The sequence below is a fragment of the Periplaneta americana genome, chromosome 8 (assembly GCF_040183065.1).
Source record: "Periplaneta americana isolate PAMFEO1 chromosome 8, P.americana_PAMFEO1_priV1, whole genome shotgun sequence".
Classification (NCBI taxonomy): Eukaryota; Metazoa; Arthropoda; class Insecta; order Blattodea; family Blattidae; genus Periplaneta; species Periplaneta americana.
The window spans coordinates 23,947,199-23,965,507 of NC_091124.1; the positions used below are offsets into that span (position 1 = coordinate 23,947,199).

The 18,309-nt window shown below is 35.6% G+C and overlaps 1 protein-coding gene across 1 annotated transcript in view; it reads left to right on the forward strand.

Annotated features, from left to right (window-relative positions):
• The window catches only part of LOC138704583 (uncharacterized), a 321,702-nt gene that overhangs the window by 272,796 nt on the left and 30,597 nt on the right, over positions 1-18,309 (forward strand). The window contains exons 9-10 of the mRNA XM_069832631.1: positions 7,030-7,201; positions 13,651-13,789. Of these exons, the coding sequence (XP_069688732.1) occupies positions 7,030-7,201; positions 13,651-13,789 (311 nt within the window). The remainder of the gene's footprint in view (positions 1-7,029; positions 7,202-13,650; positions 13,790-18,309) is intronic.

Here is an 18,309-nt window from a genome sequence, read left to right on the forward strand (position 1 = left end):
TGCGACAGACTTATGTCAGTAGATTTACTGGCATGTAAAAGAACTCTTGCGGGACAAAATTCCGGCACACCGGCGACGCTGATATAACCTCGGCAGTTGCGAGCGTCGTTAAATAAACCATAATTTAATTTAATTTTAATGTCAGGTGAAGAATACAATGCGTACAGTTCTGCGTTGTGTAACTTTCTGCATTCTTCTGTAACTTCAACCCTCTTAGCTCCAAATATTTTCCTAAGAACCTTATTCTCAAACAACCTTAATCTCCGTTCCTCTTTCAAAGTAAGAGTCCAAGTTTCACAACCATACAGAACAACCGGAAATATAATTGTTTTATAAATTCTAACTTTCAGATTTTTTTTACAGCAGACTAGATGACAAAAGCTTCTCAACCGAATAATAACAGACATTTCCTATATTTATTCTAGTTTAATTTCCTCCCGAGTGCCATTTATTTTTGTTGCTGTTGCACTGAGATATTTGAATTTTTCCACCTCTTCGAAGGATAAATCTTCAATTTTTATATTTTCATTTGGTACAATATTCTGGTCACAAGTACTTGTGGATGCTTCAACGGATTAGGTATGGAGAAAATACAACCTGTATTTCGTAATTTCAAGGAATTGGGTGATTATGACCTCCAGAATGCCTGTATTTCTAAGCACGTAACCAGTGTTGATGTGAAGAGATGTCGCATTAAGAACAGGCTGGTTTTGTCACGCCAATGAAACTCACTTCTGATCAAGTAAAGGATCTGAAAGCTGTCCTTATTTATGTGCCACAGAACGTTTCTGGATGACGTGATTAGCAAACAAAACGTATACAACTAATAGTAATAATGTTTTAAAATATAATTTTTGTTGTTTCTAAAAAATCTTTTCTTTTGTGGGATAAGTCCTTTTAACTAAACACCATATTATGCTGACAAGTGACACTATAATGTAACTGGAGATATTCGGTATATTCATAACAAGATCCACGTGCTCCCAAAGAGATGACCTCGCACCTCCCAATACCATAATTAGTTACTTTACTGATCACATGTTGAAGTAGCTCCTCTAAATCACCTATACAAATCTGTTGGATTAATTTTGTTGCAATTAAGCTTTGCGTCGGAAAGAACTTTGAGTTGTAACTGTGTCTACAAACTCCAGGACTAGATTCTAGATCTAGATCATGCACGTGGGGATGTTCTCCTTCGATGCACCTTGTCACGTGTTCGCTTTATTGGTGCCAAGATAAAATAAAACTTGTATGAACTAATGTAATACCAGTACATAAATTTCACGACAGGAAGCTCAAATACCTATATTTTTCGGAATTGTTACAATGCCAAGCACGTTCGAATGGAATGAACATAAAATATTTACGTGTTTGAAGCCCATAAATATGCACCTGGAGGACCGGGGTTTGTCTAACACAGTTCACTGGACACCATTTCATCACATGTTCCACAATGGCGTTCCGGACGCTAAGCTGGGTTCTGGTAGCTGCGATAACGAGTATGACTGTATCTGCTCAGCATGAACTTGATGCAGTCGGTAACCAACTTAGAAATTACAGTAGAACTCACGTAAGTTGTTCAGTTGGATTTCCTATGAATACTGGTTTCATAATGGTTCTTATTTTTCTTGTGCACCTATTATAACTTTTTTGTTTGGATAGGTATTGGAATTTTTGTTTTTGAGTGTTATGTTAGAACGAGGAGATTTGGTGCATGTAACTGCATTATGGTACAAGATACACGTGACGTCATCAATTTTTCAAGTAGTACTACATACTTTAATCATGTTACATTGATTACACACATTAAGACGAGTGTACAACAAAGAACTTCCTGAAACAGACGATATTAAATATTTAGGTATGCATTTAGATCGCCGCTTAACATGGTGTAAACATATTGAAACTAAACGTAAAGAATTAAATTTTAAAACATCAAAAATCTATTGGTTATTGGGACTTAAATCAAAACTGTCATTAGAAAACTTCTTGATTATAAAGTCATACTAAAACCAATCTGGACATACGGCATCCAACTGTGGGGAACTGCTAGCAACTCAAACATTGAAATACTGCAGAGGTATCAGTCCAAAACTTTACGTTCCATTGTCACTGCACCATGGTATGTACGTAATGATGTCATTCATCGAGACCTCAACATTTCATCTGTGAAAGAAGAAATCTCTAAGTTCAGCAAAAAATACCTGCACCGATTAAATCAACATCCCAATCATCATGTATTAAATTTGCTGGATAATAGTCAAACAATAAGAAGACTTAAAAGGACCAATGCTCTTGACCTTCCATGCGTTTTTACTACAACTATTTAAAACATTGTTATTTTTCTTTTGGAGTGTTGTCATGGGATAAAATCTCCACTCATATCATATTCTTTTATAATATTTACTTATTGTCTATTGTAGACAGATTGTAAATGTGGCATAATTGCAAAAAAAAAAAATTAACACGAGTTCCAAAATGTATCACAATGTCACCTTCCTAATCTATAACAAACAACAAAATGGAAAAAAAAAAAAGGACTTCCAATTTGATAATGTTATACTTTGAAAGTCACAGAAAATGTTCCAAATGGTGACCATTCACATTAATGCACATTCGAAGGCGTTCCCCTAAAGACCGTATGACTGCCCGGCATATTGCTGGCTGAATGGACACACAAGCCTGTTGAATGCGTTGCTGCATGTCTGGTGTTGTCAGAATGTTCTGGTACACATGTCCTTTACAATTCTCCACAGCAAGAAGTCGAGTGGCGACGGGTCCGGAGAACGTGCAGGCTTGTGGCGTCGACAATTGTTGTGGCTTGTTTACATGTTAAGACAGCAAACACACAACACACGACGTGTACGGACGTCAGTCGTCTTTCGTTTTGTGTAATTTAATGCACAAAATGAATGGGGCACCACAACAAACGGCACATTCTAATGGCATTCATTTTGCATTTTGTTGTTATGGATTGGGAAGGTGACTTTGTGATACATGGTTGAACTCGTCTTAATGTGTGTAATCAATGTAACACGATTAAAGTATGTAGTGCTATTTGAAAAATTGATGAAGTCACATGTATCTTTTATTATAATGTAGTGACATGCACCAAATCTCTACACTCATGTTAGCCCCTCGTTCTAACATAACTCTCAAAAACAAAAATTCCAATACCTATCCAAACAAAAAAGTTATAATAGGTGCACAAGATAAATGGGACATCCTGTATAATTTATGTATAGAAAGTGAAAAAGACATGTTACATACAATATTTACCGGATGTGCAAATAAATATTTGGCATATTTTCACAACAGGTAGTATTGGCCAAAACAAAACGAAAAGTCCCCAGGAACATACAACCGGAAAGACATATACGAGTACGTTGCAATATTAATCATTTTTTTGTTGTGACCTATTATGGTAAATTGTTTAAAAATGCAAAACAAAGGTTCACATGCTTTGAGAGGGGATAACATTCCTCAACATAGGTAAACAGTCCAGTAAGCATGGGTACTAAATTTATTACATTATCGTCCAGGATATCTTCTTACTTGTAGATATTCAGTGGTGTAGTCATTCTTTCTGTTTGAGCTCATTGACCTTTTCTTATTGACTGTGTTTGTCTCTGTACTGCACTAACGGCTGTGTTTCATATCGTACGATGGAGAATAACCCCATTTTGTACACATCATGCGACAATACCTAACCCAGACATTTAATGACTAGTGGATTGGTCGAGGATGTCCAGTAGCATGACCTCCCCGATCTCCTGACTTTAATCATTTGACTTTTCTGTTCTGGGGACAGTTAAAGACCTTGGTGTGTGACACACCCATCGATAACAAGACTGGGAGAGAGAAAATAAATCATATCGAATAATTTTAATATTTCAGAAAAATTACAAATTAATTGCTAAAGAAAATTAACGAACCATTTGCTCGGTTTCTAGTAGATATCCGAAGTATGTCCAAGTGGATTCTCAGATCAAAGTCACGATCAAGTTTGAGTAATGTCTAATCCTTTGGGTTGAATATTGATAGATGGATGTAGTGGATGGAAGAATAAAGAGTAGCAGGAATGTAACATTTAGCAGCCTCTAGGGAAGAATGTATGGAAACCGAATGAAAGTAGAGATAATATATAAATGGAGAGAAATATAACTTTTGGTCATAGACAACTTTGTTTTGTAAATGATGAGCATCTGAAAAGGAGCTGAAAATTTGTCCGTCTTCACTGGCGACAAGATTCTTGCATGAAGGTAATCAAAATCTTGCAGCAGGCTAAAACAAAATATCTCATAATATGTTATGGTGGATTATACAGAGTGTCTAAAAAATACATGGCATAACTTCAGGAATGAGTTCCTAAGATGCAGAAAATAAAAATAATTGCTATCAACATAGGGCCGAAAATGTTTGCTTCCGACATTTGAAGACTTAACTGACATTTATCTGGCGAAGAATCGGTAGAAAGGAGAAAAATTCTCTCCGGCACCGAGACTCGAACCCAGGTTTCCAGCTTTACGTGCTGGTGCTTTATTCACTAAGCCACTAAGGGGAACATAATAGTTGGAACTTAAAAATGAGACGGATTCAATCCGGCATCGGAACTTGAATCCGGCGTGGCTGGAAACCCGGATTCGAATCCCGGTGCCGGAGAGAATTTGTCCCCGTTATACTTATTCTTCACCATATGGAAACACACAATTACTGCACTGAGACTCTATATGTACTTCGGTACATCATAGTAATATGACATTTATCTGTTCAGAGCACCTTACGAAAGTCTGCCTATGACACTTAACTTCTTGCACGACATGCCACAGATCATTCGTCGACAGTAATCTTATGCGCGGTGGAGCTCTCGCACATTTTAGTCACCGTACCTACAATTAACTGAATCGAGCATTTCCTTGTCCGTGGATAGGCAGAGGTGGACCGGTTACCTGACCTCCACGCTCACCTGATTTAAACCCACTAGATTGCATTTTGTGATGCGACTTGAAAGCATTGGTATATTCGACTCGGTCTGCAAATGTGAATACTCTCCGCAATCGAATTCTGGTAGGTTGTGAGACAATACGAAGCACGCCAGAAATTTGAAATCATCTTCACGGAACCATTAGATGTTCGTGTGTGGTGTGCATATTCAGGCATATTTTGAACATTTTGTGTAAGGTGATATAAATAGTTAAGTGTTACAGACAATCTTTCAAAACTCGCAAACAAATAATTTCCAGCCTTAAGTTTATAGGCCTATAAATTAGCTTTTTTTGTCTACTTATGAGGATCTCTATCATATAGTTACGTACTGTATTTTTGAGATACTCTCTATGATGAAATTAATAATAGTTGTAACTAATATTATAATAGTACATTATGCAACGAGCCTATAATGATAGTAATTAAAACGCAAGTATGTTTGTTTATGAAACGAGCGCAAGCGTCTTAATTACCATTATAGGCAAGTTTAATACGACTTTTTATGCTCGACCATATTTCTAACTTGAAATTATTCAGAAGTATACATTTTATTTGTATCTGACAGAAGATCGGAAGTGACCTTGTTCATAGCTCGTGAATTGTGAGATGTGCGCAGACGCCAAAGTATTGATTCTTTCCGAGGAACAATAATGTCATTGACCTTGATGTAATGCAGAGAATGTATAACCTGGAAATTGATTTAGAATTGAAAAACGAGATGACAAATTGAATTTATTTGACTATTATTTACAATTAACGCTAATTATTATAGTAACAGAACATAACCTTCTGCGACAGTATTGGATTTCCAGCCTCCGTGACGTTTCCCTCGTCTTTCGATTGCATATCCGAGAATAATCGAAAACCAGAACTTTAATGAATAGGTGTCCTTTAATGACATGCATTAAAGGACTGCGACCAGGTGTATAATTACTACATTTCGGCATGGTCGAGCATAACATATAACAAACCAGTTGTTTTAATTTTGGATTCTGTTTAATGGTGCATCGCCATTTACTTCTACAACGGTCTCGAATTATTGAAATAATAATAATAATAATAATAATAATAATAATAATAATAATAATAATAAAACTTACTTACAAATGGCTTTTAAGGACCCCGCAGGTTCATTGCCGCCCTCACATATGCCTGCCATCGGTCCCTATCCTGTGGAAGATTAATCCAGTCTGTATCATCATATTCCACCTCCCTCAAATCCATTTTAATATTGTCCTACCATCTAAGTCTCGGCCTCCCCAAAGATGTTTTTCCCTCCGGTCTCCCAACTAACACTTTATATGCATTTCTGCAATCGCCCATACGTGCTACATGCCCTGCCCATCTCAAACGTCTGGATTTAATGTTCCTAACTATGTCAGGTGAAGAAAACAAAATGTGCAGTTCTGCATTGTGTAACTTTCTCCGTTCTTCTGTAACTTCATTCCTCTTAGCCCCAAATATTTTCCTAAGAATCTTATTCTCAAACACCCTTAATCTCTATTCCTCTCTCAAAGTGAGAGTCCAAGTTTCACAACCATACAGAACAACCGGTAATATAACTGTTTTATAAATTCTAACTTTCAGATTTTTTGACAGCAGACTAGATGACAAAAACACCTCAACGGAATAATAACAGACATTTCCCATATTTATTCTGCGTTTAATTTCTTCCCGAGTGTCATTTATATTTGTTACTGTTGCCCCAAGATATTTGAATTTTTTCACCTCTTCGAAGGATATGTTTCCATCTCGTAAAATATTCTGGTCACGAGACATAATCATATACTTAGTCTTTTCGGGATTTACTTCCAAACCTATCGCTTTACTTGCTTTAAGTAAAATTCCCATGTTTTCCCTAATTGTTTGTGAATTTTCTCCTAACATATTCACGTCATGCGCATGGACAAGAAGCTGATGTAACAGTAATAGTAATAATAATAATAATAATAATAATAATAATAATAATAATAATAATAATAATAATAGGTTTTGATAGAAATTACTGTTGTTTTATTTCAACTTGTATGCTTCCTTTTCTAGACTGGAGGACAGCTAATCAAAACTGGATATGGAACTGCTTTGTTTGACGTTATGGACAGCCTCACAGTTGGCCATCGTGGTCCCATGGTGATGGATGCAGTGTACTTCGATACAATGTCGCATTTCAACAGGGAGCGCATTCCAGATAGAGTGATATTTGCGAGAGGCTCTGGTACGACTGTGCAGAACGTCTCAGTAATGTTGTGTTCCTAACATTCTGAGAGTCTTTGGTTATGCTAATTACGTACTTTCTCAAATAATTTGCTCGAGATTATAATTATATGCAGCTATTATTTGAAAGTTTACATCGATATGCTGTTGAACACTCATATCGAATTCTTTTCAAATTTAGATCGAGTAGTAAAAATACAGACTTTATAAAAAAAGTATGGCGCAAAGTTACACGGTTGGAAGTATACGATAATAGAAGCAAGAAAGTCCCAGTAAACATGGGTCCTCAAACGACTTCATAGTAAACATCGTCCTAGTTAGTACAAATTAATTTAAAATTTAGAATTTACTATTACTTTTTCATCTGATCCATTTTCTCTGAGGCGCTGATACACCCTTGTAAATATACGACTTTCTGGGTGTCTTTGATGAGGATATGTTTCCTGGTAAAAGCGTGCAGTCTGCCGTGCATTTCCGTTACCCCCAGGGCCGGATTTAACTATAGTTCTGCCCCTAGGCATTTCTAATTTTGCCGTCCCCCAACAGAGTTTATAAGCAGCTATTATACAGGTCATATTTAGTTTAAATTAGTTTTAAATGAATTCTTACATTTCAGAAAACAATAAATTACTGGAATCAAAATACATACCGGTACATATTACTTGTAAATTATAAAGATTTCCTTCGCACTTTCTTCACAGAGAACGGATTGTTTATGTCATCAAAGTCGATCTGACAAAGCACATCAGACTCGATACAAAGAAATGTATGGTATGGTATGGTTTATTCTCACTCAAATCTTTGGTCCTGCTGGTCCTTCACATTATAGTATTCGGGCCAGTAGTCCCGTTCATATTGTACTATTTACAACTTGTACACTACCCGATGTTAATGACCGACACCTCTTCATCATTTCATTGTTCATCCACTATGTCTTTCACGTTCGTTCACCACACTTCCTATATTTCAGCGTTTATTAACTACTAGCCCTACCCGTGCGCTCCGCTGCACCCGTTAGAAATAAATATGAAGTAATTACATAATTAAAATAGGATATTTGATCCAGGGAACATTCGTGTTGGATATAAGGATAAATCGTTTATTATGTTACTTAATTTAAATTGTATTTGCATAATTAAAAATGCGATCATTTTGATCCAGAGACCACTCATTTGGTCATAAAAATTATTTTAGGAAATACAGGAAACGAATGTACAGAATAGCCTATCAAGTTTTCTGTGCATAAGAAGCTATTTTAATCTTACCTGTCCTCGATTCATTCAGAAGTTACTGTAATAACATTATAGCATTATGTCCATCTAGAGAAACTACACTTTCCAATGGTGAAATAATAATTAATTATATAAATCGGTTAATTTAGCTTCTGATATTACTTCATACAAACACAGAAACATTATCTGTAGGCTATCTTTCATAGCTTTCGATTGTCGCTGTCCAAGGTCCCTTATTGACGAAGTCATTTGTTTTTTAATTAATTACACGGCCTTAGATGGCAGTTATTTTAATATTAAAACTCATTTATCTGATTAAATATTAGTCCTATCAAAATTTTTCATGGAATAAAACTTATCGGAAATTATTTTTAAAGAAACTTTTGTTATGCAACATTTTTCACAAAAATCAATAATAAGCGAGATATTTCGATTTACTTAATTCAGGCCCCCTTATAACCCCCCCTTTTAAATAATGTATTTTGAATGTCATATAGCCTAAAATCTAAGTTACAACGAACTTAATTTATATTCCAATTTTCATCGAAATCCGTTCAGCCATTATCGCGTGAAAAGGTAATAAACATACAGACAGACAGACAGATAGACAGACAGACAGACAGACAGACATACAAACAAAAATTTCAAAAAAGCGATTTTCGGTTTCAGGGTGGTTAATTGTATATATTAGGACCAATTATTTTTGGAAAATCGAAAATTACCAGAAAAATTTCGGCTACAGATTTATTATTAGTATAGATTTCTTCTTTCCTTCTAATCCTACATCCTACTATTTCCTACTCCTAATAACAACATAACAATTACTTTTTCTACTCTGCATTCTCACAGATCCTACTTATTAGAATTTTCCACTACAATCATTTTACTGTACTATAGTCTTAACTAGGCCTACACCATATTATTTGCTTTACATCTATCTATATTACTTCTTTGTCCTACTGATACCTATCTGGTCTAGTCCTACTTTTAACTCCTCTACTCTTACTATCTTTACAGTACGTCCTACTCATTCCTACTAATTAAATAAACTCATCATGACCCTTCTCCTCATACTTAAACGCTATTCCTCCATATTCACTGCACCCTTAAATTAATCATTCCACTGACACACCATTTGCTTAGATTATACAAAGAGATATATTCAGATTATTCATTGTTGAAACAAAATTGATTTGTGAAAGACAAGCTGTGGTTTTGTTTATGGTATAATTATTACGAATATTTCTGACTTCGATAGGAAGTATAAAGTAAATTGAAAAATAAACTCTAATTCTTTGCGGAATAAACTTTTCATATTGAATTATATAGTGCACCTGCTGAAAAGTGATTAAATAGTATTGTTGACGATATATTATATTGTAAATGTAACTGAGAGTTGTGGTTACTATAGATAGCGATAATATAATCAACATATCTAATTTGATTTTCAACAATGCATTCTTGTTTATACCGGGACATCATTTTATTTTTACTAACATTTCTAATATTAACCTGGCTATACCTTTGGATCAACCGCAAACACCGTTTGCTACCCCCCCCCCTTCCACGACTGGAGTTCGATGATACTGGCTTAATATACAAACAAATCACTTTACTAGGTATAGGAGGGAAGAAAAGTAGTTCATCCATTTACGTAAACTAGGAAATAGCACGCTTTTGAGTTCGATAATTTTCATTAGCTTTTTGTTTAATGAAAATACAGTACAGTATTAACAATGAGTGTTTTTCCTCACGAACTGAGCTATCCATTCAGACGTATTCATTATGCAGTGTATATTATAGGCCTACTGTCTACAGCACATTAGCGTACAATGTAGAGAATGAAGTTAAATTGAAAAATAATCATAATATGGATATTTAAACACATTTTTCAAAATGGTGGCCGTTCATTTCGATACAGGCTTCAGTTCTAATGTGTGTAATTCCAATTACCAGTTTCGTCCTTCGTACTAGTAACTCATGTTGAAATAATTCTGTACCTACTCTGTAAAAGAGTACCTTACGTACTGTAAATTCAATCTTCACTTCTGCTCGATCCGAAAAGATAAAATTACTCAGATATGCTATCTACTGTCCGTCCAAGTGGTTATGTCGCAGGATCGTAGAAAGGGGAGAAATCACGTGACAGTTAATTACTTAACGAGGCCCTTTTATTTAAGTTATTTTAAACAGTTGTATGGGTATAATATTGCGTAGACATCCAATTCCTAACAGAAATTAATGTTCTCAGAAAAGAGCTAAGACAGCCCAGCCACTAGCCTTTACAGAGAGGCGAATAGAAACAGGTGGGGAAAACCGGAATGCGACGTATGCAAATGGACGATAGTACCTGTACGAAAATGATGAAATATTGAAAGCTCTTTCGTCACTGGAAAACGCGAACATATTTTTGGAACGTACTGTTTACTATGAACGAAAGACTACTATGACTGTATATGCTGTCTTGGATCTGTGTGGAGGACGGTTGAACTTCATTAGTAGAAGGGGTGGGAGTGAAGTACATTCAAAAACTCAGGTACAATAAAAATTGAAGTAAAAATAAAATGATGTCCTGTACAAGCAGTTAAATTTAAGCAGTTTCATAGTAAAATAACGTGATACCGACATTACAGTATAACTATGCAGCTGCACACTTTCCTTTTACTCTCACCACGACCACGACAATACGATAACAAAACAATATCCGACTTCCACAAGGTGTTCAAGAACAAACTTCAGAAAAGAATTACCAAGAAGTGTTTTAAAAACAAATTTCATATATGAAAATGAAAAATAAAGAGGAAGAAAGAGAGAGAGAGAGAATGCCGCTCCCCCTGAAAATTGCCGTCGAAGGCAACTGCCTAGGTTGCCTAGACCTAAATCCGACACTGGTTAACCCTGCCATACATGAAATGCATATCCGCATATTCTTCCTTACTGTAAGGTTCCATTGTAACTACACAACTGATACTCCTTAGACAAGTGACGTGACTGATACCTTTTGACACTGTGTACTGTATCCGTCCTGTATGTTCTGCGTGTATGGTTTGATTACAACTCCATCTCTCAGCAATGTTCTGTTTTATAAATAAAGAGCATAGGACCGCTTCTATTGCGCAAAGAGTAAACCATACGACGTTACAAACAATGACGTTTGCGGATCCATGGTTACTGGGATCTTGTTGCTTCTTTTATCGTGTACTTTTAACCGTTTGTTTGCGCCATCCTTTTTGATACACCCTGTATATTTGTAGGCTACAGCTGAGCTCTGTTACTGGAATCTTGTCAAATTATTGAGAACGTTTATTTAAAAAATATTTTTCGATATATTGTTGAGCTCTTCTAGTGACATTTTGTCAAATTAATATCGAGTAACAGAGAAATATTTGTCGATATACTCTTGAGCCCTAATACTGAAATTTTGTTAAATTAAGGTCGATTAATAAAAAAATGTTTTTTCGACATACTATTCAGCTCTGATATTTGAACTTTGTGAAATTAAGATAGAAGATCAAACAATTGCCAAATTAAGATCGAGTAACATAACTTGTTGACATACTGTAGATCTCAGATGTTAACATCTTGTCATATTATAATAGAATAACACATATTTATCGACATAGGTACTTTTGAACTCTAACACTGAAATCTTATCGAATTTAAATCGATTATCATATTCTATACAAGGCGAACAGTAAGTAATGTCATTAATTTCAGGGGGTTATTCTTTGAGATATTTTGAACAAAAAATTTGCAGTGATATATTTCGTATAATGTATATTAATTAACACTCCGTTTTGCTAATGAATTTTACATGCATTGTAGGATTGTAGCATTTATATAAAAAGCACCTCTAGAGCAGTTATTTGTAATATTTCAACGTAATTATCTAGGCTGGCAACTCTGAATTCAATAAAATCAACTTTCAGTCCTGGCGGCCGTTTGCTGTAACAACGTGAAAACACACTATCGTGCAAAAAAAGAAATTAGAGTGACAAATATTGTAACATACTTACACTATACATCATTTTGAATTAAAATGAATCATATTGTGAAGCTTTCTTTGTAAAAATGAAAATATGAAAACAAATCAAAACAATTCAAAATCTAGAATGTAGTATGTTATTGGATATTTGAAATTCGTATTCAGGGCACAGAAAATATTGTCACCCACATTTATTTCATGTCAAGATAATAATTTTAGGAATTGTTTTTGAGTTTATCAGCTATAGGCCTATAAACAACATTGAATTAGATATTTTGTAAGTTTGTTATAATATTTTTGATATTTTATTGGAAGACTCTTTATTAACCATCTCATCCTCATGTAACATGTATATTATTTCAGCATTCAACAACATACAATAGTACATTACGCAACGAGCCTATAATGGTAGTAATTAAGACGTGAGTATGTTTATGAAACGAGCGCAAGCGAGTTTTATAATTTTCATACGAGCGTCGTAATTACCATTATAGGCAAGTTTCATACAACTTTTTATGCTCGACCATATTTCTAACTTGAAATTATTCATAAGTATTCATGTTATTCTTATCTGACTGGGGAGCGGAACTGACCTTGTGCAATATCTCGTAAATTGTGAGATGTGCGCAGACGCGAAAGTATTGATTTTTCCGAGAAACAAATGTCATTGACCTTGATATAATGTAGAGAGTAAAATAAACATTAATCTTGATATAACCTTGAAACTGATTTAGACATTGAAAAAACGAGATGACAAATTGAATTTATTTGAATATTATTTACATTTAACGCTAATTATTATAGTAACAGAACATAACCTTCTGCGACAGTATTGGATTTCCAGCCTCCGTGACGTTTCGCTGCTTGCCTTTCGATTGCATATCCGAGAATAATCGATACTTGCGCTTTCGTATTGCTGCAATGGTGTTTTCTGATTGGTGGAACATCTGAACTTTAATGAATAGGTGTACTTTAATGAGGTCCATTAAAGGGCTGCTACCAGGTGTATAATTACTACATTTCGGCATGGTCGAGCATAAAATACAATTATTAACTTATTTCAGAATCTCTAAATATGTATTATATAAAAGTGTATCTTATGTTTAAAAAAATATCCATTTAGGCCTACAGGAAACAACAAAAAATCCACAATAATTGTCTTTATATTAGTTAATTAACTCGATCACCAGACAATGACCGCTTTCATTTCTTAGCACGTTGATATTATTTTAGGTGCATATGGCTACTTTGAAGTAACCGAAGATATAAGCAAATACTGTAGAGCTGAAATGTTCGAACTGGGCAAGAAGACGAAAATTCTTGTGAGATTCTCCGCTGGAAGTCTGGACAGAGGAGCGCAAGAAACAGTGAGGTGGGTGTCAGCGTTACCATAGTTATTAGAAGTGTGTTGTTAAATTATTATCTCGCCAGCTTTCTTGTCGGATGTGGATTAACAAGCTTAGAATACTGTGTATCATTCCTATCTAACAACTTATATAATTATTTCCATTCTGAAACATCCAGTTAATTGATATTAAACGGAACTCAAAAGAGACCAATATCCCATAAAGTTTGAAAAAAAAATAGAAACAGATTATTTACCAGTAATGAACTGCTCTGTCAGATACGTTTCCAATTCACTGCGGGCTAAAGCAAGGAGATGCACTATCACCTTTACTTTTTAACTTTGCTCTAGAGTATGACATTAGAAAAGTCCAGGATAACAGAGAGGGTTTGGAATTGAACGGGTTACATCAACTGCTTGTGTATGCGGAAGACGTAAATATGTTAGGAGAAAATCCGCAAACGATTAGGGAAAACACGGGAATTTTACTTGAAGCAAGTAAAGAGATAGGTTTGGAAGTAAATCCCGAAAAGACAAAGTATATGATTATGTCTCGTGACGAGTATATTGTACGAAATGGAAATATAAAAATTGGAAATTTATCTTTTGAAGAGGCGGAGAAGTTCAAATATCTGGGAGTAGCAGTAACAATTATAAATAATACTCGGGAGGAAATTAAACACAGAATAAATATGGGAAATTCCTGTTATTATTCGGTTGAGAAACTTTTATCATCCAGTCTGCTGTCAAAAAATCTGAAAGTTAGAATTTATAAAACAGTTATATTACCGGTTGTCCTATATGGTTGTGAAACTTAGACTCTCACTTTGAGAGAGGAACAGAGATTAAGGGTGTTTGAGAATAAGGTGCTTAGGAAAATATTTGGGGCTAAGAGGGATGAAGTTACAGGAGAATGGAGAAAGTTACACAACGCAGAGCTGCACGCATTGTATTCTTCACCTGACATAATTAGGAACATTAAATCCAGACGTTTGAGATGGGCAGGGCATGTAGCACGTATGGGCGAATCCAGAAATGGATATAGAGTGTTAGTTGGGAGGCCGGAGGGAAAAAGACCTTTAGGGAGGTCGAGACGTAGATGGGAAGATAATATTAAAATGGATTTGAGGGAGGTGGGATATGATGATAGAGAATAGATTAATCTTGCTCAGAAGAGACCAATGGCGGGCTTATGTGTGGGCGGCAATGAACCTCCGGGTTCCTTAAAAGCCCGTAAGTAAGTAATGAATTGCTCTCATAAGTAGGGATGGAAGTTCGGACACCGAACCTATGCAGTTAACTACGTCGCGTGTTATACATGTCGTCTTGTTTACATAAACTCAGGTTAGTAGAGGCACTTGTACTGAGCACTGTTGTGCTTGGATCAAAACTTTGCTCGGTATAGTCAGGTGACTAAAACAAATAGAGTACAACACACATTTAGTAAAGCGAGGTATCATTCTGCAGCAGATGTCAATAGGGTACCTGTAGGATCTGCCACCTGTACATTACAGGTACATACTTTGAATTAAAATGAATCCTATTAAATGCTTGGTATTGTGAAGCTTTCTTTGTAAAAATGAAAATATGAAAACATAGCCATAAAAGAATGCAAAATAATTTCTTCTGAAAGTAATTTAAAATTAAATTGTTAACTGCCTCCCATTGGAGGTAGCCCAGAAGGACTCAGTATACTGTCCTACATGAATTTTACAATATTAAATGTTTACATAAATTTGTTGACAGAAATTTAAAATAAATATATATGAATTATAAAGTGAAGAAAAAGAAATTAAACAGAGTGAATATGACGACTCAGAATTTGGCAAGAGCGTTTCACAACTGAAGTTATGATGTCAGCAGTAAGTGTCTGTGGTAGTTCAAAAGTCTTCCTGAAGCTTTCAAAGAACTTGGGAATCACACCACGAGCTCCAATAAGAAGACCAATCACCTCAATGTTTTCAAGCTGGTATTTTGCTTTGAAGTAATCAACTGTTGGCAGATAAATGTTGATCTTTTCTTGATTGACATCCTCCGGCTGGCTACTCCCCGTTTCAATCCTTATGGTAGGATCAATTATATATCTATATATCCTTTCTTGGTAGTCTGGGAATACGCTATGATGTCAATACGTCTAGAGGAGCCATTAGTAGCAAGGCAAAAAACTTCCTCTTCTGTCCAAGACTTTTCTTTTCAAAGAAGTTGCAATTTCGGAGGAGTAAACCTCTGTTACACTGACCTTGGACGTGGGCAAGTGTTCCAGTCTCCGGGCATCCATGTCTGCACCGGGATCCGTCATTGGATATTTGAAATTCGTATTCAGGGTACAGAAAATATTGTCACCGACATTTATTTCATGTCAAGATAAGAAGTTAAGAGTTGATATTAAGTTTTTCAGTTATAGGCCTATAAGCCACAATGAATTAGACATTTTCCAAGTTGTTGTACTGTTGTCACGCCAGGAGAAGGCGGCTGAAGTACTTAGACGGGGCGGAGGGGAAACAGTCGCGCATGCGCACCGCGCTGTTCGCTGCAATATTCCTGTTTCACAAACATCTACTGCACGTGTCTATGAGTCTTTGCGACTTTGTGAAAATAATAGTGCGGTTTTTATTGTAGTGTTTTATTAGTTTCAACAAGACAATTATTTTCAGTATACCGCAAATCTTTGTATTGCTTTAGTTATCCTTATTCGTGTTAATAATAATATAGTTAATAGAATTTATGTTATTGTATACTGTTATTTAGGTTTATAGCAGTTTTTTGTTTATTGTAAATATGTCGACAAAGAGGAAACAAGGATTGACAATCTATAGCGAAGAAAGGAATATTATTAGAAGTGCAAAATAATTCTGCGATGAAAAAAAAGAACAACAGTGCCTTTGCATTCCTCTTACGAAACCTACAGCAAAGATAGAAAAGTACTGTAATCTATCCATAAGAACAATACAGCGTATAAGGAATGAAATGAAAGACTGCACAGAAGAAAGTGCGTTGTCGACACCTGAGGGAGAAAAAAAACGGAAACGTCCAGACTAGCGAAACGCAAATGGAGATGACTTCGACAGGAGATTGACAAAAAAGATATAATTGAGAATTTTTATTTGAAAAAGAAAGAGGGCCATTGGCGTAGCTCAGGAGGTAGCGCGTATGCCTGCTGATCTGCAGTTGCGCTCGGGAGTGAGTTCGATTCCCGCTTGCGCTGACTACCTGGTTGGGTTTTTTCCGAGGTTTTCCCAGGCGAATGTCAGATAATCTATGACGAATCCTTGGTTTCATTTCGCCAATTACCATCTCGCCATCATCAATTCAATCGACACTGAAGAAGCTAGTAGTTATTACAGTGTCGTTATATAACATGTAAAAAAAATAGTACCAAGCTGCAACAAACTTCTACCCTTTTACAAGAGAAAATTGATTTGAAATGAAAGACGAATATTGAAGAAAAAGGATTTCAGGTGGAAGAAGTGTGCACAAAAAAAAAATTGAGGAAAACACTGTAAATTAGAATACGTGAAGATATCTACAGCAAATAAGAAAGCTTAGGAAAGTGGAAAAACCGATTTTGTATCTGGACGAAATGCGGATAGATAGGCCTACCAATTTAACGTTTCCCAAGTGCTGGCACGATAAAAATATTACGGTAGTTTTGACTACCGTGAATGTGTCCAGAACACTCATTGTTGTCCATGAGGATGGGGGCGGTGGGGCTAATGGCTTTGTTGAGAGATTCGAATTAATATACACGGCTGGAACATAAACAGACGATTATCATGGACAGATCATACTCCAGAAATTTTGAAAAATGTGATAATGATAGTCATAGCGACAGCACCGAAGATGCGCAATCTTTTATGTCTGACTCCGTTCCCTGGTAGCCAAGTAAGTGGACCGAAGTTTTCAGGTCAGAGTGTAGCGTAAAGTTCCTCCGTCCCGCCTATCTACTCCCCGCGCCAACTCGTAGCGCGAAGACAGTATGTCTGATATATATTTTAGATACAAGTAACCAAGGATGTAAGTAAATACAGAAGAGCTAAGATGGTACCAAAGGTCGCATATGTTGAATTATGTTCTTTCTTACGTCAGAAGGAGGCAGAATGTCTATTGACGCATATAATATGTTTACACTTGGCGCTTTTAAAATACTAACGAGTAAAATGTGGATTTCGATGCGCACTCCGAAATATGGACTTTGAAATAACGAAAAAATCAAGAATCACAGCAGCAGAAATAGAATTTTTAAGAAAACTGCTAAATTCACATGGCCGGATCACAAAAGTAATGAAGGCGTTCACAAGGAACTAAAAACTGAATTCAAATTAAAAAAAAATACAGAACTAACTAGATCCAACATGTACGGAGAATGGACGGGGATACAAATTCACAGTTAGTTCTTCAAATACAGATCACAAGGCGCAATAAATCAAGAGTATCCTCTGAAGAGACTTCTGGATCACTGTGACCGGAATTATTATTATTATTAGGCTGCTATTATTATTATTATTATTATTATTATTATTATTATTATTATTACTATTATTATTATT